This window comes from Glycine soja, chromosome 15 (assembly GCF_004193775.1).
Source record: "Glycine soja cultivar W05 chromosome 15, ASM419377v2, whole genome shotgun sequence".
NCBI lineage: Eukaryota > Viridiplantae > Streptophyta > Magnoliopsida > Fabales > Fabaceae > Glycine > Glycine soja.
In genome coordinates, this window is record NC_041016.1 from 11,192,667 (window position 1) to 11,219,974 (window position 27,308).

A 27,308-nucleotide genomic window follows, 5' to 3' on the forward strand; every position below is an offset into this window, starting at 1 on the left:
TTTCTTCAAAGACTAAAATCATGTAATTAAAAACAAAGGACTCAAATCCTTAATTAAGTATTATCTGGATAAAAAAATAATAATTTAATCTAAATATTAATTGCTACATAATTTATTTAATATCATATCATTGCTTACGTTATAATTTTAGTGGTAACCAACAATAATTAATGGCCGGACTAAAATGATGTATTTTACATTATTGAAAGACTAAGTATGTAGAATTATTTCATTAGTATTTTTATCTGATTCGAACATGATTATTTCTTGTAGGGAGGATATATGAGGTTTAGACAAAAAAAAAATTGTAAAATTAAAAATTAACATAAAAATTATAAATTAAGAATTATAAAGATATTAAAGTGCAATTTAGTTAAATAAATATAGAAACCAAAATAGATTATTCATTTATTATTGTTATAAATTATTAGGCGACTTCTTTGCACCTTCACGATTCCTTCTTTAGGTCTTATAACTACAAATATAAAGTGAAAAGTGAAAGGGAATCACTGATCAGGGGATGTTCCTATATCAAACAGATTTGGGGGGGTTGCGAGAGAAGGGGATAGTAAATCTTTCTGGTCTTTCATTCTCATAACTTTCTCGGGACACTAAGCTGAGTGGCATATAAAGTTATAATTATATGGTTGATTTTGTATATCATTTTTGAATTATAACTAATTAGTCAATGGTGTCTTAACATTCTAGAAGTAACTATCCTTTTCTTCCCACGAGAAAAAGACGGAGCTAATTACTAATCTAGAACTTGCATAAGTCAATAAAAGACAGTTTTAAGAACCGACACAAGACCCTTCAAAGAAATCAATATATATAGTAATAACAACATAATTACATTGCATTGTTATCGTGGGCTATTCCCTTTGATTGTAAGTTGTAACAATGATTTGCGACAAACATGTAACTAGTATGGGCGCATTACCCGTTTATTAACGCTTTTAGAATAACTGCTAGTAGATAGATTAAGAAAATTAGTTAGGTGTGTATAAAAAAATATTCACGAAAGTGAGAGATTTTACCTCTTAGATAAGTTTGGATTGAAATCCGGATTTCTTTTTTAAAATTTTATAGAGATGAGTGTAAAATATGGATTCTTTATTATTCAATTTGCATCATACCTACATGTTATTTAATAGTATAAAATTTATATAAAAATAAACATTACACTTATAATCTTACAGTTTTATGATCAGAACTCACAAATCGTATCTTAATGAAAATGAGAAATTATTATTACTCTTTATTGTCAACTTTGTTGACATTTTCGAGACAGTGGCTCATTATTGTTATGAATTCGTACTTTAAGTTTATTGGTCGAGAAATATTGTTAGTCTATTGTATAATTAAGAGCTTCATTTTTTTTATAATCAGACCATGAAACCAAAGGGAATTAGATATAGGGAAAGGAATTAATCTTATATGAGAAATCAAGGTTTAAATCTCTTAATTATGAGAAAATATTTAGTGTGTGATAATATCCCTAATAAAATTTCTTTTAGAGGAAGATACCTGTAGAGATTTAAAAAAAATAGAATATGAAATACTAATTTTGTTTAATCAAAATGTGAATAATGAGTCTAATTAAGTATGGATATTACATACCTAAAACTAAAATTGTTACTTATCTAAGTATAATTTCGAGAAAAGATATTTTTTTAAAAATATATAGAAACGGGTAGTTATTAAAAAATTTAATCAAATTCTGTAAAAAAAACAAAATCAAATAAAGCACGTAGTATTATTTTTGTTATTTTCATTCACAAGTTTCAACACCTTGACCCCTTTCAGATCATATAGTGAGTTTCAAGTACCCAAAATTCAATGCGTCAATTATCAAAGATATCATCTAAGCTGCTGGCATGGGTTGACCCTTCAAATGTTGCTTTCGTCCCCAACTTCACCTCAATTATCGCATGAAGTTTTGCTACTCAACAATTGCAACAATTAATGTTCCCTATTCAGCATAAAATATAGTACGAAGATATTTTGTTCTTCGTTTTCTCTTCTCAGCACTAGCACCAACATCATTATCATTATACAAAGAAGTCCAAAATCTAGAGACAGGATCTGGTCTAAGTTTAAGACGTTTACTTTTATTATCAGAATGTTACAATAAAGTCCAAATTTTGGAAGAAGCCAAAGCTAAATATATAGCTCATATCATTGATCATTAGAAAGTTTTGTGTGTGGCTTTCCTAATTGTAGTGGAATAATATTTTAATTTAAAACTAAATCAGATTACTAAGTACAGAAAAGCGGCACTTCTAATCTATTAATCGTTTTCTTGCTCTCCAAAAAGAAAATATTTTCTAATATTTTGAGACATGTTTTAAACATACCTATCATGTTTAATATGTTTACTTTCGAATCATTATGTTACTGAGAAATTTAGCGTGTTTTCTGAGACACACAAAGCAACTGGCAGAGTGATGAGAAACGCGAATATCTTTGAAGCAAAACTCTACTAAAATTATAGGACAACTGATTTAAGTTTTCGTTTGTTTATTCTTTGTTATGAAAAGTTATATTGTATTTGAGCTTTACTATATATTCACTCATTGAGTGTTATTGAATACTTGTATTCATTCAAACAAGTGTTTGTGAAAGACATGAATGATTTAGTGTTAAACAATACTTGTATAACCATAAATAATAGGTCAGAATACTTATTTTATAATCAAGTTTTAATTAGTAGAACTCTTTAAAGGAGAACTGCACGTATCTCGGGTTTAGTGAATTAGTAAAAATCGAGTTATTTTAATTCCTATAAAAAAAACCATAAATTAGAGGTAACGTGTTATTTCCTTGCAAATATTCAATATAAAATCATTCATGAATAGCAACTAACAACGATCAAGCTTGGCCTTATTAAAACTTGTTTTCTTTTCCGTAAACGACTTACCATACATATACATATCAATCTATATATGTGTTAAAAGTTTTAAAATTTTATTATCTTTGATTAACACACTATTCAACTCCATTTTTAGTGTGATTGTTGTTATTTCAATTTCTATTGTGCATATATAAAAAAAATGCATAACATGTACACTCCTATTACATGATGCATTATGTTGTAATGTCGTTTTGTCTCTAAGATAGAAAGAAAATGATAGCTTGTACCAGGGCTTAGGAATGTAAACGGGCAGAGTTGAGCATTGGAAATTTGGGTTTGACAGGTGAAAAAAGAATGGTTCAAACTTGATTCATTTATTGAAATGAGCCTAACTAGAAGTTTGGGCTTGAATTATTTTAAAAGAGACTAGAAGTTTAGCTTGTCTTGGTTAACCCAATTATAACTTAATTATTCTTTTTTTTGAAAATTTTTCTTAATTTTTTTAACTTTATCAATTTAGTATTTAACAAAATATTTTAATATTGTACTAACAAGTTATTAATATGAGTGGAATTGAATTCGATTTCTTTAAATAAGGTCTCAGATTTTAGTCTTGTAGATAAAAAAATATGATTTGGAATAAAGATCCTACTAAAGGTGGTTAACTAGATTCTTTAATAAAAATTAGTGGATACTCTGCATCAATTTTAGGATGACCCAAAAACTATAATAATTTACAAATAGATGGAATTTTGTGCTAAAACATATGATATGATATTGTTAAATCTATTAATTATACAAAATTAAAATGGAAAACTTAAATTTAAATGCTTAAGAATATATATATAGAGAGAGAGGGGGGGGGGGGGGTTGTATGCGTGCCAACATGTGTAATTGATTAATTTTTACATAACTCGTAATTATGTTAGTTTATAAAAAAATTAATAATGTATCATATAAAAATTGGTTTATGCCACATGATTTCATATTATTTTAAATCATGTAATAATGGGTCCATTTGTTAAATTTATTTGTTGAAAAAAGTGTTTATTTTAATAAAATAAGTAATTATATATTTTTTAATGTATTTGTCTAAAATATTTTTACTTAAAAAAAATAATTTTCTACTTATTTTAAGAAATAAATTATATCTGGTTATTAAAAGAATGATCGAGTTTTTAAAAAAATGCTAATTTTTTTTTATAATTTTAAACAAGGTGACACAATTTCTCTCTGGAAAGAGAGGAATAAAAAGAAAGAATAGCTTTAAAAAATATGTATAATTAATGCATGTGATGATTTTTTTTATGAAGGTCGGGGCTTAAAAGCCCAGACTTATGCATGTGATGAATGATATAATAACAAAATAAAAAAAATTAAATTTATAATAACCCTTCCATAAAATAAAATAGCATTTTCACACTTGATATTTAATTATTGTTGAGAATTTTTTTTTTATCATAACTTAGAACTTAATCAAACACCCAACAACAACCTGGACACAAGAAACTCAAACACAGATTTCATTGGGTAAAAGCAATGCCGGTAAATGGCACCCAAATAATGCACTTCATCAACAATAACTTTCTTTTTTGTTTACCTTATAAAGTTAATTTGCGAAGTCCAAAATTTGTTGGCACATTTTGGCAAAGCATACAGCACCTCACAACAAGGACACCACCCCAAAACGTAAAAACCTTTACATTCTGGTTAAGTCTACAACTTTTGACAGTTGAAATGAAAAACGAAACCCTAGCTATTACTCTATTTGCTGCTGCGTAGTGCACTTCCTGAAAAAGTCAATGCGGCGTTCTCCAAGCTTCATAGAATAGGTGACTTTCTTGTATTCAGCCCAAGTGAATGGCTTGAAGAGGAGGGAGGGCCTCTTGGATGTAACCATAACTGGGGGAGCAACAATGCATGCATCAAGTGGTGGACCACCAAAATATGCCACCGACATTCTAGACTTGTGTGAGTTGGTCATGGCCCTGTGTCTCACGCTCAAAAATCTCCCATTTGTCATAACCTTAATTTGGAGGACAACAACAATAATTAATAAATCAATATCACTTCCATTTTTGTACCATCTCTTACACACATCATTGAAAGCCAATTCGTCACCAAGCCTTAATTGTCCAACCTAGCTTATATCCCAAATGCTCCGCTATTCATTTTCATTCCCATCCAATTCTTAAGATGTTTGTTCATAACATGTTGGTTTGTCCTGTGTAACATGTCATATGTCTGTCTATGTTTTTCTTAATTTTTTTAAATAAATAAAATTTATCTCAAGAAAAAGTGAGATATTCACATCCATTACAACTTAGCACCAACTATTTTTTTTTTCACTTGTATCTTTTCTTAAAGACAATTATATATAAGAGAGGGTCAGAGATTAAATATAAATACTTATATTTGATGAACTTTGGTTTGCCACCTTGCAAGCAAGAAAGGATCTAGCTTATGAGTAATGGGAACAGTTGCCCTCACTAAATTTTAATTTTTCTTAATATAATATATATAGTTATAATTTGAAACATAATTAAAATATAATAATATATAACATAAATACTGCTCCCACTAATTTATATATAAGTATTGTTCCCATAATTTAATATATTTTTGAATCCGTCACTCTTGCCTGAACTAATTTTTTCCACTAGACTCAAATCCAAGTTGGTGGCGTGTACTATTATATGTTTTTTTTTTTGTGTGTGTGTGTATGTGTATACATCTATGCAAAACCTACCACAACCCCAGTTCAATATTTATCTGGTGGCTCTGGATGGATCTTGAGATAAATAAATCTTCAAGATATTGAATACAAAAATTGCTGTCACTTTGTAGCGATTGTTATTCCCATGTCATTTCACTTTTTCTTATCAACTTGAACATTAAGCTTTTTCTTTCAAGATATGTATGTGGGAGGTATTATTAGACCCAACCCAAACCCAAGCAAACACAGACCCAGCCCCCCCTTCCCTACCCTGACTGCACTGTTGTGTTGTGCTCAGGAAAATGAAAGGCAAATTTACCAAGGGGGTCTTATTTTACAAACTATTTACGTATAAGGGTTTGTTTTAAAACTAATGACGGAGGGGGTTGGTTTTTAGGCGGAAAACGCCATTGCCACTGGCGGCAAGGCTCAACCCGCCATTGCCAGTGGCGGCAAAGCAGGAGAGAGGGGTGTATCGCCCCTGCTAGTGGCGACATAGGCCACGTAGGAGTGAGAAGTGGGACTCGCCCATCGCAATGGCGAGATAGGGCTACAGGCTTGCCGCCAGAAGGGCTGGCGGGATTGGCAGTGCAGTGGGTCTCGCCCAGGGTGCTGGCGAGACAGCCATGTCAGTGCAGGACTCGCCCAAGGTGCTGGCGAGACAGCCATGTCACGTGAACTTTTCAGGCTTGCAGGGCTTGTTTCTGCTCTCCATTGTATAGGGATGCAGCATAGGGTTTAGGGATACAGAGAGCTTTTGACCATTGTATACGCTTTTTTCCTATAAAATAAGTTGAACGTAAACTTTGGATTCACATTTCTTTTCTTCTACTACCTTTCTTTTCTCCATTCTTGAGTGTTCTGCGTGCTTGCTGTTGGTGCTTGCTCTTGCTGAGTTTTTTTCTTCCATAGTTCATAATTTCTAATTGGCTGGTAAGTGATTTTCTTAAATAACAGGTTAGCTAGATAAGTGATTTATATATTCTGTTTGTTAATATTTTTAAAATAATAGGTTAGCTAGATAAGTATTGTAAGTTTAGGTTAATTAAGATTAATAGGTATTGTAAGGTTAGGTTAGTTAGTATTATTAATAAATTAATAAGTATGCTGTTATTTGTTATTAATTTTTATGTAGTAACAGATATTTGAAGAGTAGGTTAGGTTAGTTAGTATAAAAATATTATTTAGTTTGTAGTATATATTTTTAGATTTGTAATATATATTTGAAGATTAGTTTGTATAAAAATAAGTATGCTGTTATTAGTTTGTAGTATATATTTGAAGGTTAGTTTGTAGTATATATATGATATTTTAGTAAGCCACAGCCAAACGTTCCGACACACTTAATATTAGCCTTAGAAATATTAGGCACACACTTAATATTAGATAAGGTAGAAATATTATGTATAAATTAATATTAGCATACATATTTATAAATTTTAGGTAGACATAAATTTTTAGTTTTTATAATATTAAGCATGTTACACGTAAATAAATAATTCTAATATTAGAGATGCGTAAATTTGTTTTATTAGTGTTATATTTTTGTGTCTTATATATTTTTGTATGTTATATATAGATAGTATAGTTTTAAATAAATGAATTAATAAGTTAATATTGTTTGAGTTAATAATTTTTAGTTTTTAGATTTTAGTTATATATATATATATATGATCACTGTTAGTTTTAGTTTGTAGGTTAATATTAATTGTTTTAGAAAATTTATGTTATTAAATATATGATAGATTGTACATTATTATAATTTTTGTATATATATTTTTAAATAATTTTTTGCATTTCAATATTTGTTTGTATTATAAATAATTTGTTAGTCCATATTTTATTAAATTATTTTTTTTAATTGTAGAAAAAAAATTATTTATTTAAAGTTTTGTTCACATGTATTTTAATTTATGTATAGAATATATTAAAAATTGGCGAGTTTGATTTTTTTCAAATTTATTGTTAGATATTTAATAATGTTTTTATAAATGTGTGTAGTTTAATTTAATTTATATTATCTACAAATAATGTATTATATTTTTTTTTTGTAGTAGCAATGGCATCTTCATCATCATCTTCATCACATGTTAACATTAAGTCTGGTCCCATCGATGCTGATGTATTATGGATGCAACCTAAACATGTTTCAGAACATGTTTGGAATGGGGAAGAAGATAGGAAATTACATATCAGACGAGCTGTCCCCACGTATCAAGGGGAAGAACAAATTCCTGAGCAAATTTTTCCTTTTCTTCTACAATCTGGTTTCGCCTGGATTATCAAGATGGGGTACTTAAAAATAAATGCCTCATTAATTAGTGCTCTGATTGAAAGATGGAGGCCAGAAACACATACCTTTCACATGAGATGCGGAGAATGTACTATTACTCTCCAAGACGTCTCTGTATTGTTAGGTATAAGTGTGGATGGTTTACCATTAATCGGTCCAACAAATCTTGATTGGGCTGATTTATGTGAGGAATTATTGGGAGTCAGACCACAAGAAGATGAAATTAGAGGTAGTGTGGTTAAATTAAGTTGGCTGGCTCACCATTTTGCCCAAATAAATAATGACGACGACGAAGAACAAGTACGAAGGTTTGCCCGTGCATGGATATTGAGATTCATTGGAGGTGTCTTGTTCGTTGATAAAAGCAGTAACAAAGTTTCGCTAAGATACCTTCAATTTTTACGTGACTTTGAAGAATGTGGCAGATATGCATGGGGAGCTGCCGTACTTGGTTTTCTATACAGAGAGATGTGCAATGCCACCGATTATAAAACTAAATCAATCGGAGGTATGTGCATCTTACTACAAATGTGGGCATGGGAACGATGTCCAACCTTGGCTCCAAAGAGGACTCCTTCCCAAGTAGAAAATACACCACTGGGGCATAGGTTAGTAATTTTTAGTAGCGTCTTTCATTTCAATAGAATAAATGGTTTTAGCATATATTAAATTTTAATCTTTGTAGGTGGCTGCGACGTGGAAACCAACATATCGGCAATGATGATGTGAGAGTTTTTCGTCGCAAGTTAGATATTATGAAACGTCATGAGGTAAGAAGATGTTATTCTATTTGTAAAATAAAAAATTATATGTGTTATTTTACTAAAATGTTCATAACTATGTTGTTATATGCAGTTTGTGTGGGAGCCGTACCCATCAACCGTAATATCACTGTTGCCTCCCGTTTGTTTAGTCGGAAGTCTCGCGTGGTACGCGGTGGTGCCACTAATTTGTTTCCAAGTTATTGAGTGGCACCAACCGGACAGAGTATTGAGACAATTTGGGATGCAACAGCCAATTCCAGAGTCTCCTTCACAACCCTTAAACATTCATGGCATAACATTGAAAGGGAAACATGACGAAAATTGGGGGCAATTGTTCGCCCCAATGATTGATCAGTGGAATAATCGCCATGCATTTAGGGTCGACGCTTATCCCCGACAAGAAGGCCTATTGAGTTTTAACTCGGACTACATGGTCTGGTATAGGCGAAAGACAAAGATGTTTGTTGACCCAGCAAATGCAAAGACGGCTACATTGGTATTTTTAAATTTTTTTCAAATTTTAACTTGAACTTTTATTTAATGATGGCCATTAATTTTCTTACCCTTATAAATGCAGGGTGAAGTTGCGGAGGCATTACAATACATGGTGTCTCCTCAAGGGAGGAATACATGCACATTTGATGATCTCGTGCCTTATGTGGAAAAAATTACAATTTTATCCGAAGAGCAAGAGAGAGTCACTGAGCCAGTGTCACATGGTCCCGCATCAGAGCGTCAATTTCCTGCACAACAGTTTCACATGCTTCAGTCAAGTATTGAAACTCAGGGGATAGACAGAAGAAGGGACATTGTTGAAGCGGAAGAATATTCCCAACAAATGGCGGAGCGTGGCCATGGAATGTATTACACGCCACAAACATTTGCTGAGTATCCGACCCAGATGTATCAATATCCTTTTCAGGGTCATCACACTGATACTTCTGCAAGCCAGCAATCGTTCGGTGGTGTTGCGGAAACACAAGCTCATTTTTCATGGCCCACAATGACCCCTTCACAGCAATATCATGGCCCAATTCCAACACCTAATGCCCCGTTAGGAACACAATGGAATGTACCGGGACCAATACCTAATACGGGTGACTTATTCGGTGTTGATTTGCGGCACGCATTTTCTGCGGAGGCTGACGAAGAAGAAGCGGGGAGGCATCGGGGCAGAAGAAATCCTGATCGCCAAGCACGAAGATGGGATCGACCATGTGGCACATCCTCACGACATCACGGACACCAAAATGAATGATTTGCATGTCTTCGTTTATTAAGCCTTTGTTGTATATTTGTAATTTGACATTCATGGCGTAATGTATGATATTCAGTTTATTAAGGCTTACTTATGGATAATATTTATGTCGCGTATCAAACTATAATAATCAATGAACCGTAAACCAAATAAAACTCAAAAACTAACCCCTAAAATAAAAAAACCTAACCCTAACCCTAAAAAATAAGAACTAACCCTAACCCCTAAAGTAAAAAACTAACCCTAACCCCTAACATGTTCAGAACTAAACCCTAACCCTAAAATAACAAACCTAACCCTAACAGTAAAAAATAAGATCTAACCCTAACCCCTAAAATAAAAATATAACCCTAACCCCTAACATGTTCAAAACTAAACCCTAACCCTAAAATAAAAAACCTAACCCTAACCCTAAACCCTAAAATAAAAAACCTAACCCTAACCCTAAAAAATAAGATCTAACCCTAACCCCTAAAATAAAAATATAACCCTAACCCCTAACATGTTCAGAACTAAACCCTAACCCTAAAATAAAAAACATAGCCATATATCCCTAACAAATAAGAACTAACCCTAACCCGTGTATAATGGAAATTAATTACTCTATTAATGTATCATTTATAAATATTAACCGATTATTAATGGTTGAAAAACTTAAGATGTGATACTTAATTAAAAGATTAAAATATATTTTTCTTATATATATCCAAAGTTTGTTGTTTGTTCTTGTAAAAAATTTCATTTGTTTTGTTTTTGTATAAAATTATAACATTGCTCCTTTTTTTATCTGAAGTTAGATTTGTTGGACATTTAACCTGAAAATATATTTAAAGGGAAAAACAATTTATAATTCTTAATAAATACCTTAATTTTATGTTTTCTATAATTTATTTATTTTTATTTTTTCTACAATAAAACAAAAATTTTATTGTGGTCCTATACACTTTTTTTTAGTTCCTTATAAACTAACAAATTTTATTTTTACTTTCTAGTAAAAGAAATTCATTTGTTATTATTTTTTTTTAAAAAAAATTAATAATAAATGAAAAAATTATCAAAAAATAAACACAAAATTTAATAATTTATTACGAGTTAAAAAATGTCAAAGAAAAAAATATATTATTTGATTAAAGACACAACAAAAAAAATTATTATAAAACAAATAAAAAATTAAATATTCATTGAGATCGAAAATATATTTTAGTAATTTTTCTTTAATGCCAATACATTGTAATGGCGGAAGTATAATAGTATGAACGTTTCGAATTCTCTTCCTCGTACTTCGCGAATCCAGTTTTACCTCCTGTTTTCACATTTCAGTACTCCACTTTATCCTTCTCCTTTTCTCCAGACACTTCCTTTTGCATTTTCATGCACAGATTCCTCATTCAACCCTCTATCCTTCCCTTCCTTCAGCAACTACTCTACAATGGAGTCATCAGAGGACCCCATCATCCAAGTCAAAGATGAACAACTCATGGTTTCACCATTATCCGGTGAAAACCCAGTTCACAGAACTGCTTATTTCATCAAACCTTGCGTGGAAGACTCGGCAACTCTTCCTCATTCCATGTTCTCTTCTGGAAGAACAGCCACTGTCAATTCGGACCACGCGAAGTTGCTTGAAGTAAGATACAAAGGGTGGCATTACCCAAGTGCAGAATGGAATACATGGGTCCAACAAATGCAACACAAGTATGAATGTGTGTGGATGAAAGCTGGGATAGACCAGGCAATCAAAGCTTCAACTTTTCAAATCCGTAGGAATGATGAGTTGATCATTGAGCTTGCACAAAGATGGTGTTCTAAGACCAACACGTTTGTGTTTCCTTGGGGAGAAGCAACGATAACATTGGAGGATATGAAAGTTTGTTGGGGTTACTCTGTTATGGGAGCTCCTATTTCTAGCCCTCTTGTGAGTGGTGAGGAAAGGGAAATAGAACAAAAACTTATAGGAGTTTTTAGGATGTTTTTCAAATCTAAGGCCAGAAGGGCGGATCATACTCCATGGATGAAGCATTTCATGAGTAACGAGAGCCGAGTGGAGCATGAGGCGTTCTTGTCTTTGTGGTTGTCGAGGTTTGTTTTCCCTGGTAGATCATATACAACCATTTTGCAAGAGGGCTTAAACTAGCACTTGCTCCTGCTGTCTTGGCCAGCATCTACAGGGATTTCAGTACTCCACTTTATCCTTCTCCTTTTCTCCAGACACTTCCTTTTGCATTTTCATGCACAGATTCCTCATTCAACCCTCTATCCTTCCCTACCCCCTACCCCCTCAAAAATAAGAACTAACCCCTAAAATAAAAAAAAATAACCATACACCCTAAAATAAAATGACTTAACCCTAACCCCTAAAATAAGAACTAAGCCTAACCCTAAAAAATAAGAACTAAACCCTTACCGTTTAAAAAAATAAATTTTATTTCAACTTCTAAATGTAATTTTATTTCATTAGAAGTACACATTAAAAAAAACAAATTTTATTTCAACTTCTAAATGTAATTTTATTTCATTAGAAGTACACATTAAAAAAACGAAATTTTATTTCAACTTCTAAATGTAATTTTATTTCATTAGAAGTACACATTAAAAAAAACAAATTTTATTTCAACTTCTAAATGTAATTTTATTTCATTAGAAGTACACATTAAAAAAACGAAATTTTATTTCAACTTCTAAATGTAATTTTATTTCATTAGAAGTACACATTAAAAAAAACAAATTTTATTTCAACTTCTAAATGTAATTTTATCTCATTACAAGTACACATTAAAAAAATAAACCCTAAACCCTAAAATAAGAAAACTTAGCCCTAACCCTATAATGTTCGGAAATACACCCTAACCCTAAATAAAAAAAATAAGCCTAACCCCTCCAAAATAAGAACTAACCCTAACCCTTCAAATAAAAAACTTAACCCTAACCCCTAAATCATAAAAAAACTTAGCCCTAACCCCTAAAAAATAAGAACTACACCCTAACCCTTCAAATAAAAAAATTAACCCTAACCACTAAAATAAAAAAATTCCCCCTAAACCCAAAAATAAACAACCTTAGCCCTAACCCCAACAAATAAAAAATAAGGCCTAACCCTACCCCATACAATTATAAAATTAACCCTAACCCTAAAATAAAAAACTTAGCCCTAACCATAAAATAAAAAGAACTTAGCCCTCACCCTTCAAATAAAAAACTAAGACAAAATACTTAGACACTAACGTTTCTAACTAACGATCAACACCAATGTCACTCAACCTCGATTGATCCACTCCATTTATTTCAACTTCTAAATGTAATTTTATTTCATTAGAAGCACACATTCAACAAAAAGTAACTGACGATTTCATTGAAGACCAACAAGTAAATACATTGAACAAAACCTAAAGCAATACAAGTCAGGCATGTAACATACATAAATCAATTAAATGAATTACTCCCACGGTCAGATTGCATTGGACATCGACGCCTATTGTGCCCTTCAGCTCCACATCTACTACATTTTTGTCGGTGGTCAGATGGTTCGACCCAATCCATCTCATTCCTTATCCTTGTTGATTTTGGCCGACCTTTCGCACGAATTGTAGTTGGGTCAGGGATTAGTGTCCATGCCTCATCAGAAGGAGGAATTGCCGCTTCATTCCCAAGAGGCCACCACTGTGCGGAGTATGCTTTTAAGATGTGCTCATTGGTGTAAACAACATCTATATATTGGTAGTAGTTCATGCTCACGTAACCACAAGCTGCAATAATGTGTGAACATGGATAGTGAAGCGCAGAATACCTTCCGCATTGACAGTAATGGCCATTCAAGTTAACTGCCCATTTTTGTCCGCCACGTTGCGTTATAGGATTGAAGGTCTCCTCTACTTCAAACCTTGTCGAGTGGATATCATACACGCGAACGATGTGCGAACAAGCTTGTTCTTGATTTTTCCTAAGTTCTGTAACAAGCTTAGAACAATAAACTTGGCCTTCTCTTAATTGTCTTTGGGCTTGGCGACCACGATCAATAAAGTACTTTCGGCACCTACTATATGTTGACTTCACCAACGCTGTTATTGGAATGCTGCGACAATCTTTCAACACCTTATTCACACATTCTGATAAGTTGGTTGTCATGTGACCATATCGTCGTCCAGATGTATCGTAAGCCATGCTCCATTTTTCCTTTGAGATTCGATCAATCCATCTTGCTATAGCTGGACTCAATTGACGAAATTTTTCTAAGTTTTGATCAAACACATGCTTGCAAGGAGTGTACGCTGCATCAAATTTGTTATCATCAACAGTTGTACGTAGACATGAAACTCAAATTAAATTAATGTATAAAATAAACCTTACCCAATTTCTTGAACATCTCTTTTTGTTTCGCGTTGTTGAATTTGCGATTGAAATTGCTGGCTATGTGTCGGACGCAGTACACATGATAGCCGTGGGGAGGTTGCCAACCAAGTGCTTCATTAGCGACAGCAGACTTTATACTCGCGTGACGATCAGATATTAGACAAATTCCATTCTTATCTGTGACGTGTTCACGCAAGTGGGCCAAAAACCATGACCATGCTGTTAGCGTCTCGCCTTCGACCACGGCGAATGCTAGAGGAAGAACACCACCATTTCCATCTTGCGATGTGGCCATTAATAGGGTCCCACGGTATTTTCCGTATAAATGTGTGCCGTCAACTTGTATGATTGGCTTACAGTACTTAAAAGCCTCCTTGCATTGACCAAATGTCCAAAATACTCTATGAAATTGACGATGTTCGCGACTCACCCTATTGCCAACAATAAAATCGTCATGTAGTATTTGAAAGTAAGAGCCAGGAGAATGATTTTGCATGTGTGTTAGCCATGACGAGAGTTTCGCATACGACTCTTCCCAATCGCCATATTCAATTGCAATCGCCTTTTGTTTGGCCATCCATGCTTTTCTGTATGAAACCTTATAGGAAAATTCACTATTTATCCTTTCTTGAATCAAAGAAATTTTTATTGATGGATCTTCTCTGATCATGCCTGTAATTCAAATAAGTAAATAAAATTACAAATTAAAATAACAAATAACACAAAAGTAGGATACTATGAACATAAAAAACGTACCTACTACGCAAGTCGCAATTAAATTTGAATCAAGCTTCTCATGGTCTTGTGTCATAGTCATATTTAGACATGTGTGCGGTCCACCCCATTGTGTCACTTTCCATGCATCAGTTTTTTTGGATAAAATTGCCCTCATATAAAAAGGGCAAGGAGACTCTTCGGTGTTGTTGGGGCAACAAACGATATATTTGTGTGATTTCGTTTCAACAACCTTAAAACTTTGATGCACCTTCATCACATATTGTTTGAGTGCATTTTTGACTGCATCTTTACTGTCAAAATCCATGCCAACATATAATTCTTGTCCAACATTAAAAGTCGTTGGCATGTCTAGACCACAAATGTCCTCCTCGTCCGGATGACTCCAGTTGATATTATTATAATGGCTAGCATCATTCCAAAATGGATTTTGAATTTCTGGTACACCTAATAATTTATAAAATAAAATCACGTCAACAAACTACTCCTATTTAATTACCATTAAATACAATTCTCATAAAAAGATAGATGTATTCAACTAATTTTGTATTTCACAAACATTTACCTTCGCTTGGGTGAACAATTGAAACTGGTTCAACGATGTCAGTGACTTCATCGTCTGTATGAGATATTCCATCATCACTATCATCTTCATCGAAAGACTCTTCAACGTATGAGTTAGATGCAAGATAATCATCATCATCATCATCATCATCTTCATCAACATGTAAATTGCTTATATTTTTTGGCAGTTCCGACTCATAATGAGATACATTACGTCCACATGACGTAACAGAATTTGCAGCATGAAACATAGAACCACCAGCAACATCCTTTTCTACGTACAACTCTAGAACTGACATTTGTTGTTGTTGTTGAAAACTTTCGATCATAGTTTCAACATCTTCGTCATCACAAATTTGCAACGCAACATATTTTCCTGAAACTAAAAATCTACAACTTATAGTAGAAATAATTTCATTATTTTCTAACTTTACCTTATCTCCAATTTTTTTTTTCAAAGCATTGAAACTAATTCCGCGTTTAATCTGAATGGCCTTTTTACTGCCTTCAAATATTACACCATCATTGTCTTCAAATACTCTTCCGTTGAAATACAACACTGTAATAATTGAATTCATGATATACCTACATCAACAAAATTCAAAATAAATAATCATAACAACAGTCTTTTTAAAATAAATAAGTGTATCTGCTTGCTGCATCTACTAAACTTAAACTTGGGATACAAATTAAAATAAGTAAACATTATTAAAAAATTACTTCAACGTAAAAAACCTAATTACAAATTGGCTTAAACTTCACGTGTTAAAATTTGTTTCTAAATAAAACAATTATTACTTCAATTAACTATTTTGTGAATCATAAAAATAAAAAAATTTATTTGCTTCTTCTAGTAAACTTAAATAAACATTGAGACGTCATTCTAACAAAAAAAAAAACAAAATTACTCATACGTCAAATTAAATAATTCAAAAAAAATTCCTTCAAAAACTTAAAGACTCACATATAATATTTATAACCGGAAGGGTCACAAGTCAAATTTCTTCTAAGCCACAAAAACCATGAACAAAGAGGATTACAAATAATTAGTCATACTAATTTTAAAAAAAAAATTCTAATTAAAAAAAATTCACTTAAACTTTACCTTCAAATTTTAGTCTAACAAATCAAATTATTATTTCAATTAAATATTTGTCAATGATACAAATATAAACTATTTATTTGCTTGCTCTATTAAACTTAAACTACACATTCATACTTTATTCTAAAAAAAATTAATCTAATTAAATAATTTATGAAAAATTCTTCAACTTTACCAAAAATTTCAGACACAAAATAAAAGGATTATAAATGAAAGGATTACACTTAAAAAAATTTTAGACGGAACATAATTAAAATTACAATTTTTTACACGGAACATAATTAAAATTACAAATTTTTTATTAACTTATACTATATTTTATAATTAAAATTACAATTTTTTTGTTGTTAACTTATACTATATTTTATCACAAGTAAAATGAAACTTCGTTTTTAACTCTAAACAAACCAGAAAATAGTTAAGAAATAGCATCTAATTAGTTTTTGTCTTAAATTAAATTATATTTCAAATAATACCAAAACAATTCTATATGTCAAATACGGAAATTAAATTCATTCACAAAAACAGTTAAAAAAAGGCTTACAAATAATTACTGCTAATAATTTCTAAATTAAAAATCTAATTTACAAAATTAATGCAATTTGACCTCCAAATTTTATTACTTCAAAATAAAAAATTTATACATGACAAATAAACAAAACTAAATAAGACTTATTTAAATAAATATAAAATACTTACTATACAATCAGCAAATTTCAAACTTCAAACGAACCTCTTTCTTCCTCTCTTCAGTTTCTTACTCTCTTTCAGTATGAAATTTTGCAAGTATTCAATGTCATTGCAAGTGTTCTATTTAAACAAAATTTACAAGAAGAAAGCTGAAGCTATCTCTTAATTTACACGCCATTAAACTGTATGCATGTGAATATGGTGTAGCATCTCTGAACCCCTAACCTGTGAACATTTACAGCTAGTTATAAGCCCTATTTCAGACCTTATGTTTAGTCTCATCATGAACAAGGAGAGCATGCGCAACCTACAGCTAGCTTTGAACCCTATTTCAGACCTTATGTTTAGTCTCATCATGAACAAGAAGAGCATCTGCAACTTCATACGTTGAGTATCATGCAACTGCTTTATTTAAACAAAATTTACAACAACAAAGCAATGCATGTGCCTCTTAATGAACAGCGCCAATCCCGCCAGAAGGGCTAGCGGCACCAGTCAACAGGGAGCATCTCGCCAATGCTAACGGCGAGATTGCCCTTGCCCTATCTCGCCATCACGGTCAGCGAGTCCCAGCCTCTCTCCACCTATATCGCCACTACCAGTAACGATACCAGCCTCTCTCCACCTTTGCCGCCATTGGCAATGGCGGGTTACACCCAAGAACAGACCCCCTCCGTCATTAGTTTTAAAACAAACCCCAATCCGTAAATAGTTTTTAAAATAAGCCCCCTTACGTAAATTTGCCGAAAATGAAACCATGCCAGGTTGTGGGGCTGGAAAATTAAAAAAAATAGATGTGTAGGATAGATAAGAACATATATATACCTGTAAGAGATCACCCACATTAACACAGAAAGCTGAGGGGTCAGGGGCAACTGGGTTCCACACGCCATCTTGAAGAGAGATTTGGAGGCCAGGTACGTCGTTGGATCTGAGGATGGTAAGAATCTGAGGGTCAGAATGCTCCCCAAAGCCAATGACCTTGGTGTGGTTGTGGTTGTCCTTGAAGCAGTCTTTGTTAAGTATAATAGGTGGGTAGTGATTGAACCTCAGGACTGAGTCACTGTCAACCTCCCTGATCAACCTGCTGAAAAACCATGTATCCGGGACCCCCAGACCCTCTGCCATTAGCTCCAAAATCTCACATGCCAGCTCCCTCACACCTTCTGTGTATGCACTCACACTAGAGCTGTCATGTACAATTACCACAGTCACACTCCTCTCAGCCTATAACCAGCTATTTGTTTTTGCTATTTTTGCATATATAAAATGCTGCTTTTAATAAATGCTATGCTCCCTCAAGTAAGAAGGATTCACATAATATCATAGTTTACACATGAGCAAACATTAACAATTAAACAAGCTAATTAATTAACACTAAGGTGTCTCACTTAATTGATTAAATAATATGTTGTTATAAACACTAAGGTGTTTCGCTTAGTTAATTAAATAATATGTAAGTTGTTATACATCTTTGATTAAATAATATGTAAGTTGCATTTGACTATATGCACAATTTTACACGGATAAGAGCATCTTTAATAATTTGTATGAATAATAAGACTCGTGTTATTGAAGGTATGAATTGAGTAACATGTAGTTAACTAAGCTTAATCAGTAAAATCAAGATTAAGTTCTGAATATTTAATTATGTTAAATTCTTAAAAAAATGTTTTGAAATATTTACGAATTATAATAATTTTAATAACTCAAATAAAATTATTTTCAATAAAAAAAATATATAATTTATAAAAAGAAAACTATTACATCAATTCTACAGCTAGGGAACAGTGAAGTGAAGATGTCAATGGTAGAAGTAGCAGAGCAGGTTTTAATCTGCACCATGGCGGTCCCCATGGGTCTGATTAACCGGACACGGCACTGACACCATAGGCTTTATATTTCATTTTTCTGAGATTGATTGTTTTGGAAGAAAATTAATTAATAACGAACTTGTTGATAACAATTTGGGGATTTCATTTTCAACTCATTAAAGTAAAGTTCACCTTTTGGTTTTGATTTGATTGGACGTTGTAGATTTATTTGAGTCTTGAGATACATATGTGTCAATCTGAAACCCCAATGTTTTTATCCAGCAGAACTTTTTTCTGACCTTTCCTATTTGATTTCCCTCCTTTTCCCCAAATTAATCATAACCATGAGTAAATAAATCACAACCACGCACCACAGATAAGTGTTGACGTGACAAAGACAGGAATGTCATTAGAGTAGAAAGAGGTAAAGTGAGTATCTGACATACAATCCCACCTCTTAGGACTACCTACTCCTTTTCCATAGTCCCATGTGCATCATGAATGACTTCAAATCTCACGTGCATCCCCATTTTTTTTTAATGAAAAGTAAAAAAATTACTATTTCTAATTACAAAATCTTCTTTAAAAATCTATTTCTTTCTTTTTATAAATTTTTTTTTCTAATTTTTAGATATATTTTTTTCTTTGTATATACTTTCATTTAATTATTCTCTCTTCAAACATTAATGAAAAATAATTAAATGAATTAAAAAATAAAAAAAAATAATTTTAAAATAATAATATAATTTAAGTAATTAATTAAATTAATTCATTTTCTTAAGAGACATAAATTATTTGAAATGATGTTATAATCAGGGATGGAGGATTATTGTAATATAAAATAATGGTATAATAAAAATATAAATTATAAAAATAAAAATAAAAATAAATTATAAAAATGTTATAGAAATTGTGTAAAAATAATAGAAACCCTTTTTCAATACCTTTGCTTTTCTCCTTCTATGCCTAGTATGTGAGAAAGTGAGAGAACGGAAGATGAATAAAAACATTAAATGAGTCTTAGATTGTTTAATTTGATAAAAAAAATTAATTTTATTAAATATTTTTTAATATAAAGACATTTTCGTAATCCATATTTATTTTTATGTGAAAAGTAAAATTTTTGAACTTCCAGAAAAAGAAAATCTCACTTTCTTTGCTGTGATTAATTTGGTAAGTCACATTTTATTTTCTATTTTCTTTTCTCATCTAATTCGCTACTTTCTTTCTTCTTTTTCCCCACCCCACTTTTATCAAACCAATCATAACATTCTTGAACCAATGGTCTTGTTTAAGTCACAAGGACTCAAATTCTCATAGCATTGATCTGCAGACAACGAAGTCATATATGTTAATATGTGGTGTGTTTTAAACAGTAGGACACTTCAAACCATTTTAATAAGTATAGATTTTACTGCATTATGAGTTTCATATTAATGGGACGTTTTAAAGTAAATTTTTCTTTGCTTAAATTAGTTTATTAGTTTTTCAATTTATTTTTTAAGGTTCGATTTGATTTTCTATTTTTTAAATTTAATTTAATCCTTTAATTTTTAAAATCAATTAAATTTAATCTTCTTATCTAAATTGTATCGTTGATGTTAAGAAATCATATTTTGTAGTTGCTTAGAATCACTTCCTAATGATTTTAAAGTGGTACATAATACATATTTAGAGGGAATGATTAAATTTAAATGATTACTTAAATTAATTTAGATGGTGAGACCAAATTAAACTGATTTTAAAAAATAGAGAATCAAATTAAACAAATTTTAAAAATTAGAGTCAAATTAAATAAAAAATAAAGGATCAAAATAAACGTTAAAAATAAATTAAAAGAAAAAAAAATAATTTAATTTTTTTTCTTTTACAGGAAACTCATGATATATTTTATCAAGTGATTTAAATTACTTCAAAAAATTACTGAGTTTTATATATATTCTTTATACAATAAATATTCTCTGTTCTAATAATTAGAGTTATCGTATGTCTATTGACATATTAGACAAATCCTTTAAAATATATAAAATACATACTCTCTAACTCATATTCTCTATCATTTAACGTAATGTACGTATCTTAAAAATATTAATTACATAGATTAATTATTATGATAAAATTTATTTCTTTAATTAAATTATACCTTTTTTTATCACTTATTAAATGAATTAGGGGATACTTCATATATACGTTTCTTTTTATTTATCACTTAATTTAATAATATATTTTATCATTAAATAATCTGTATTCTAATTGACACAATCTCTCTCTTTTCAATTTTTTTTTATTTTCATAATAAAAAAATTATGTTAAGAAAAGATAATGAAGTACAAATTATTAAAGAAGATTGCATTTGCATTTCCTTTTTTTTTTTTTTCAAATTACACACTATATTGAATCCATAGAAAGTTTTACCATGAGCAGACTGTATTGATTGAGCAAATATAGGTTCAATCAAAGATTTGTTTCTGAGGAGTACCGAAAGCAAGCCTGACATCATTATGGACATAAATCCGAGAGTATAAAACCCCAAAAAAGGTTAGCCCAACTTAAATGAGATATGATAGCTTCTTTATGGTCTAACATTCTTGTTAAGACATTATCTAATACTATTCTTTTTCTGTATAATTAACTCCCTTAATGTTAAAAAATATTATGCTGATATCCCTTGTATATTACATTACTAACCTCCTGTTTGAAAATATTAAAATGACACTCCCATATAAGAAAGGTGGTTGTAAACATTAAACAAGAAAGAACATGTAATTCTAAAAAATCTTAGGGGATGCTAATTTAATTTAGTCTTTTAATTAATATAAAGATATTTTTAAATTATTTATTTATTGTTTATTTTCTTTTCACTTTGACCAAGTTAGTAGAAGGAAATTTCTTTGCTAGCTTCTTTCTCATTTCTATATATTCATCCAAACAAAATAATATGTTTCGCTTAAAACAATCTTTATTAGCTTATGGTCTCACTTCACCCCACGTCATTTGTTATTTGGAAAAATCACATTCACACCTATTTTTTGGTATCTTGTTGTAGTTATAAATTATTATTTATTAATTTTATTAATAACTAATTTTTATCATAAATCTCTACGTGCGACACATCTTTTAGTAGAATATTCCTTGGTAATCACATTTTTCTATCCATAAAGTTTGAAGCTCAGATTTTACTTAAAAGGAATTCAAACCTAGTTGAACCAACTTGTTGGTCACACCCATTTAATGGTTAAATGAAATTTTATTCAATGCTTTTTATTTTACCTAAATTTTTCTACTTATATTTTAACACAATGTCGTATATCTTTCTTCTTAACATATATTTTAATTCTTTATGCAGTTATATAAATTTCAAAAATTTAAAATAATGTAAATAAAAATAAAAGTTCATCCTTACTATTTCGAAGTTAGAGTTCCAAATAGAGCGAGGGACAAGCTCAAATTGTGGCATTTCTCTTGTAGCATAATGCAGATGCAAGGACCACTAGCAACGTGCTGGTCTATAAAGAATGGTTGGCACAGTGCCATCACTCACAGAGGGAATAACGTTGAAACCACATTCTCTCTCCGTTCTTTGTTGGTCAGATACAACTCATAGGGAGGTACGTAATTTCAAGCCAGGAAAATAATAAATCGTACACTCCATTTTGCATGGAAAGATAAAGAGATAAGAAAATAAAAATAAAAGAAAATTAATAAATAATAGTGCAATAAGTTGTGTAATAAAATATATATAAAAAAATATCACACTAAGTCTTTAAATCAGGCGTTATAAGTACTGAGGTGGTCACTACTTAAGCTGGCAAGAACTTACTAGCTAGCATGGTCCATGTACCAACAACAAATATCCTACGAATAAGAATTAATTTATCTGATCACTCTGGTGCTTCCCGTGCAAGTTAATTTTTTATTTCATTTATGATATTAATATTTATATTCTTGTCTAAATTACATTTTTGATGTTGTTATATAAGTAAGGTGATATACATATTTCAGAATACGATTTTTTTTTTTTACTTAATAAAGCATCTTGCATGTTTCCACATGAATAATGATAAATGTTATATGCAAAAAATATTTATAAAAATAATCTAGAATTTAGTAATTTGCAATAAAATATTATATCATTGCTTAATACATGAAATGCTACCCCACTTGTAAAAAAAATATTTATAATATTGTTGTTGAATAATGGTAATTACACATAAATCCCCCTTGGCAAATAATTCCAATCCATAAATGGGGGACAGAAAAATTTAGTGCGTGTAATGTAAAGTAACCTAGGCGAAATCATAGCCCCACATCTTATTTTATTGCGAGGATTATGTAAAGAGAGACGTGTGTATCCATCGTTAATTATTCATATCCTATTTATTCATGAGTCACGACCTTGTCATCCCCCAACTGTTACTTTTCTTATACAGCAGTTCTTGTCCATCGTTTGGCCACACCATCACAAAAAGTGCCATGTAGCAAAACTTAACTTTTATAATCTCTGAAATCTAAGATATCCAAGTTATTTTTAATTTATAAAAAAATAATTTCATTTTATTAATTTTTATTTATTTTTATATGTAGAAGTTAATAGAATTTATAACGCATCAAGACAGATATATAGTCATTAACATACATAACAGAAAACAAAACCAAAAAAAGATCAGCTATCAATCAACAGAGGAAGATTATTACTTAGAAAATGTAAAAGTATTGGACAATGACAGGAACGTACGTAGAAAATGAGTGCACGTACCTGAAGTTTGATGGCACATTGGAGATGTTTTTTAAGTGAGCAACAGAGGGAGGAGTAGCACTGAGGAGAAGGTACTCGACCTCACCCATGTCTCCATTGAAGCCTATGTTCTTGCAGCCATAAAGGGCAACTTGTTTCTTTTGGGCCATTGGTTTGGCAAAGAAATCAAAAGCTGCTTCTTCCATTTTGGCTATGGTGTCGCGGGGGACGCCATGGTTAATCACGTTGAAGAAACCATACTCCTCACAAGCCTTCACAATGAGTTTTTTCACCATTGATCTTTCCCCGGTTAGGTCCACCATGGGAAGGTCAATGGGTGAAATCTTTTCGCTTCGAATCGAGATTGGGGAAGCTGCTACCATATCTGCTTCTATAGGGGGATACAAAGAGTGAGGAATTAATGGGAACACAAGGTGTTGAAAGAAGAAAATTAAGGTGGTTATTGAGTTGGTAAATGGTGGGTTATTGTATGAGAAAAGAAGATTAGAGAGAATGAGAAAGATGATGAAGCAGGGAAGGAAGGTGGGGAATTCTAACAACTATATGAGGTATTTATAAGGAAGGTGTGAGAGAAGTGCATTTTAGTTGTATAAATTATATAAATAGTTAATAAAATTAAAATTAATTAAATTAATTTTTATTATCTATGTAATTATATTGTTTTATAAGATATGTACCATAAAGAAACAGTAGAGTCATACTATTTTTATGAACAGCTGAACACTTTTCATATATATTGTTATTTTATAATTTATAGTTTTATCTTTCCTTTTATAACGTTTCTTATTTTATTTTATATTTTTCGTTATCTGTTTTTTATTTTTTTTTAATTGTAGAAAAAAGTGTAGGGATATTTTTTTTCAATGCAGGAAAAAGAATCTACATGAAAGAAGAAATTTGAATTAAAATATAAAATGCAATGATAAGGATGTTACTATTATAATATGATTATATATAAAAAAAAATCTTTATTCTTGTTCGTGTTTTTTGAATAAAAAATAAAGATTCACAAAATTATGTATAATATAATATTTTTAATAGTGAATTCAATTTTTATTTATTTTGGTGTTACAACATTATATAGCTAGTTTACTTTAAAAATTGTTATTGAATTGTTTCTTAAATGTGTATTCAAAAGAAATCGTAATTTTTTTTCAAATTTCTAAAGAAGCTTTCTAAACAGATTAATAATTACAACTTTAATTTACAACAATTTTAATATTCAAGAAATTATTTTAATAATAAAATATTTAAGAAAATAGTTTAATAATAAAATATTTTTGGATAAATTCTTTTAAACTTCAATATCATTACATACAGGACTTAATAGAGGGTTTATTCTAATTTTAAAATATATTTATTGTTATTTGCCATACACTGCGTCACATGAACGGATGCAATTAATTTACCCGACCTATGGTGACTATGTCTATGTCATAAGTGTGACCATCTCTCAGATTATGGATTCTCCATTTCTCTTTCTTTCCCTCTTACGCTATATGTGCCTGCTTTTCATGCCATTACATATCCAACCGTTTAGAATGACTCTATTTTTTTAAACCACATATATTATTTACTTTCTAGTTTTTTTTATTCTTAGGTAACAAAGACATATAAGAGAGATTAATTATAATAATTTATACACATTACTTAACCAATTATATCATTGTCAAAGACAAATATAAAAGATATTATAATAATCTATATACATTATTCAACTAATTAAATTATATCCTCTAAACTAAAAGTTGAAATAATTGGTACAAAATAAAAAGTTCAAAAGATTGTCGTCAATTTAAATTTATGTATCGTATCTTAAAAATAAGTTTAACATGACATATTTCATTTACATTTATGTACAATATTTGAAGCTTCAACTCTATATTTTGAAGTTTCAAGTCTTTTCAATATAGGTTATGTTTGAGAATATCAATTTAAAAGCTGGCTAATAGTCAAAAGTAAATTGTTAAAAGCTATTAAACTAGTTTATTAAAATATAAATGTAAAATATAAAATAATAAAATAGATATATTTATATTATATTTTTATTTAAATTTTATTTTATGGATAAAAAATACATTTTGAGGTGTTATAATTTATGAAAATTATGTTGGTACTTTTAAGGAATTAAATGATTAAAAAATCAAACTTAATAAATTATATTATATATTTTCTCAATAAAATTTATAAATTTTATTATTGACAAATCAATCTAGCAATTGCCTTCACAAGATTTTTTTTTAAAATGGATATATATAATAGTATTTATTTTTTGTCGTCATAAAAAATTAGTTTTGCCCCATAAAATATTTTTCTTTAAATTCCTGTAAAATGTTATAAGAAATAAAAGAGAAAATAAATTCGTATTAATTTTGTTATATTACCTTTTCAAATTTTTTATAATATTAACAATGAAAAAATCATACGATATTTTTAAAATATGAAAATGCATAAAGATTAATTATAATTTGTAAAAACATGAGTATTTTAGTTTTTTTTTTTTGGCCTACACATTGTGTATTTTACTTTGTAAAAATTTGTAATATTTTTTTCTATGAAAATATTAAAAAAATTACCCCACTAGAAATTTTTTTTGGATCCACCAGTGTGGAGAACCATCTTGTTACTTGTTAGTGTGTGACATCAATTAATGTACATTTTTTAATCATTTCATTAAATTTAATGCACCTTATTATATTTTGGAAATACGCAACTGAACATTATTTTTTTAAATTATTTTCTTTTTATTATTCTAATCATATATATATATATATAAAGTAAACTTCACTTGAAATGGGAGCCATTGATTAAATAATCAATTTTATAATAACCATTAGATCATTTTTCATTAATTTTTAATAACTGTATTCAATGAAAAATTAAATTGCTCAAATTAATGCTATTAAGTATACAATTTTAATAACTAAAAATTAAGTTTTATAATTTTATATTAATTAATGACATGTTATTTATTATATAATTTTAAGAAATAATCCATTTTGATAATTTTGATATTTAGTAGTGAAATTAAATATTATATTTGTACCTATGCACATTTTAAATTTTTTACTTTAAAATATATTATAAGAAAAGTTATAATTTAAATTAATAATTTTACAAATACATAATTAATTTTAAAATAATTTATAATATGTAATAATTAAGGATATAACAATATTGTAAAGTAATGAGAGTAGTTGATGAATACTTGAGTTAATTTATTCAAATCATAATTATTATTATAGATGTTATAACAATAATATTATATTTATTTTAAAATAATGATATATTTATTATTTTTTATATTTATATCTATCTATACTATATATTTAATAAACTTTACTTGAAATTTTTTTAGTCGTTGAATCAATCATTCAACTTGACCATAGCTGTCGGATTTAAGTGAATTTAATGT

At 30.0% G+C, this 27,308-nt stretch overlaps 2 protein-coding genes across 2 annotated transcripts; one reads left to right on the plus strand and one right to left on the minus strand.

Moving 5' to 3' along the window:
• Positions 1-4,255: 4,255 nt before the first annotated feature.
• On the minus strand, positions 4,256-24,433 carry LOC114387346 (gibberellin 2-beta-dioxygenase 4-like). Its single transcript, XM_028347519.1, has 3 exons — positions 23,894-24,433; positions 18,149-18,512; positions 4,256-4,880 (listed from the first exon to the last, which is right to left on the minus strand). Exons 1-3 carry the CDS (start codon positions 24,253-24,255, stop codon positions 4,614-4,616), a joined length of 993 nt encoding a protein of 330 aa, XP_028203320.1. The 5' UTR covers positions 24,256-24,433; the 3' UTR covers positions 4,256-4,613.
• LOC114387345 (serine/threonine-protein phosphatase 7 long form homolog) lies at positions 7,626-10,047 on the plus strand. Its single transcript, XM_028347518.1, has 4 exons — positions 7,626-8,471; positions 8,549-8,633; positions 8,719-9,123; positions 9,205-10,047. The coding sequence occupies exons 1-4, from the start codon at positions 7,630-7,632 to the stop codon at positions 9,883-9,885; spliced, it is 2,013 nt and encodes a 670-aa protein (XP_028203319.1). The 5' UTR covers positions 7,626-7,629; the 3' UTR covers positions 9,886-10,047.
• Positions 24,434-27,308: the final 2,875 nt, after the last annotated feature.

Bases quoted from the DNA above. Each gene is read 5' to 3' on its own strand.
- LOC114387345 (XM_028347518.1), top strand. From the start codon at position 7,630: ATGGCATCTTCATCATCATCTTCATCACATGTTAACATTAAGTCTGGT. The intron at 8,472-8,548 runs GTTAGTAATTTT...TAATCTTTGTAG, and splicing joins AATACACCACTGGGGCATAG to GTGGCTGCGACGTGGAAACC. The intron at 9,124-9,204 runs GTATTTTTAAAT...TTATAAATGCAG, and splicing joins ATGCAAAGACGGCTACATTG to GGTGAAGTTGCGGAGGCATT.
- LOC114387346 (XM_028347519.1), bottom strand. From the start codon at position 24,255: ATGGTAGCAGCTTCCCCAATCTCGATTCGAAGCGAAAAGATTTCACCC. The intron at 18,513-23,893 runs GTACGTGCACTC...TGTACATGACAG, and splicing joins AATGTGCCATCAAACTTCAG to CTCTAGTGTGAGTGCATACA. The intron at 4,881-18,148 runs GTATATATATGT...CTCCAAATTAAG, and splicing joins ATGTGGGTGATCTCTTACAG to GTTATGACAAATGGGAGATT.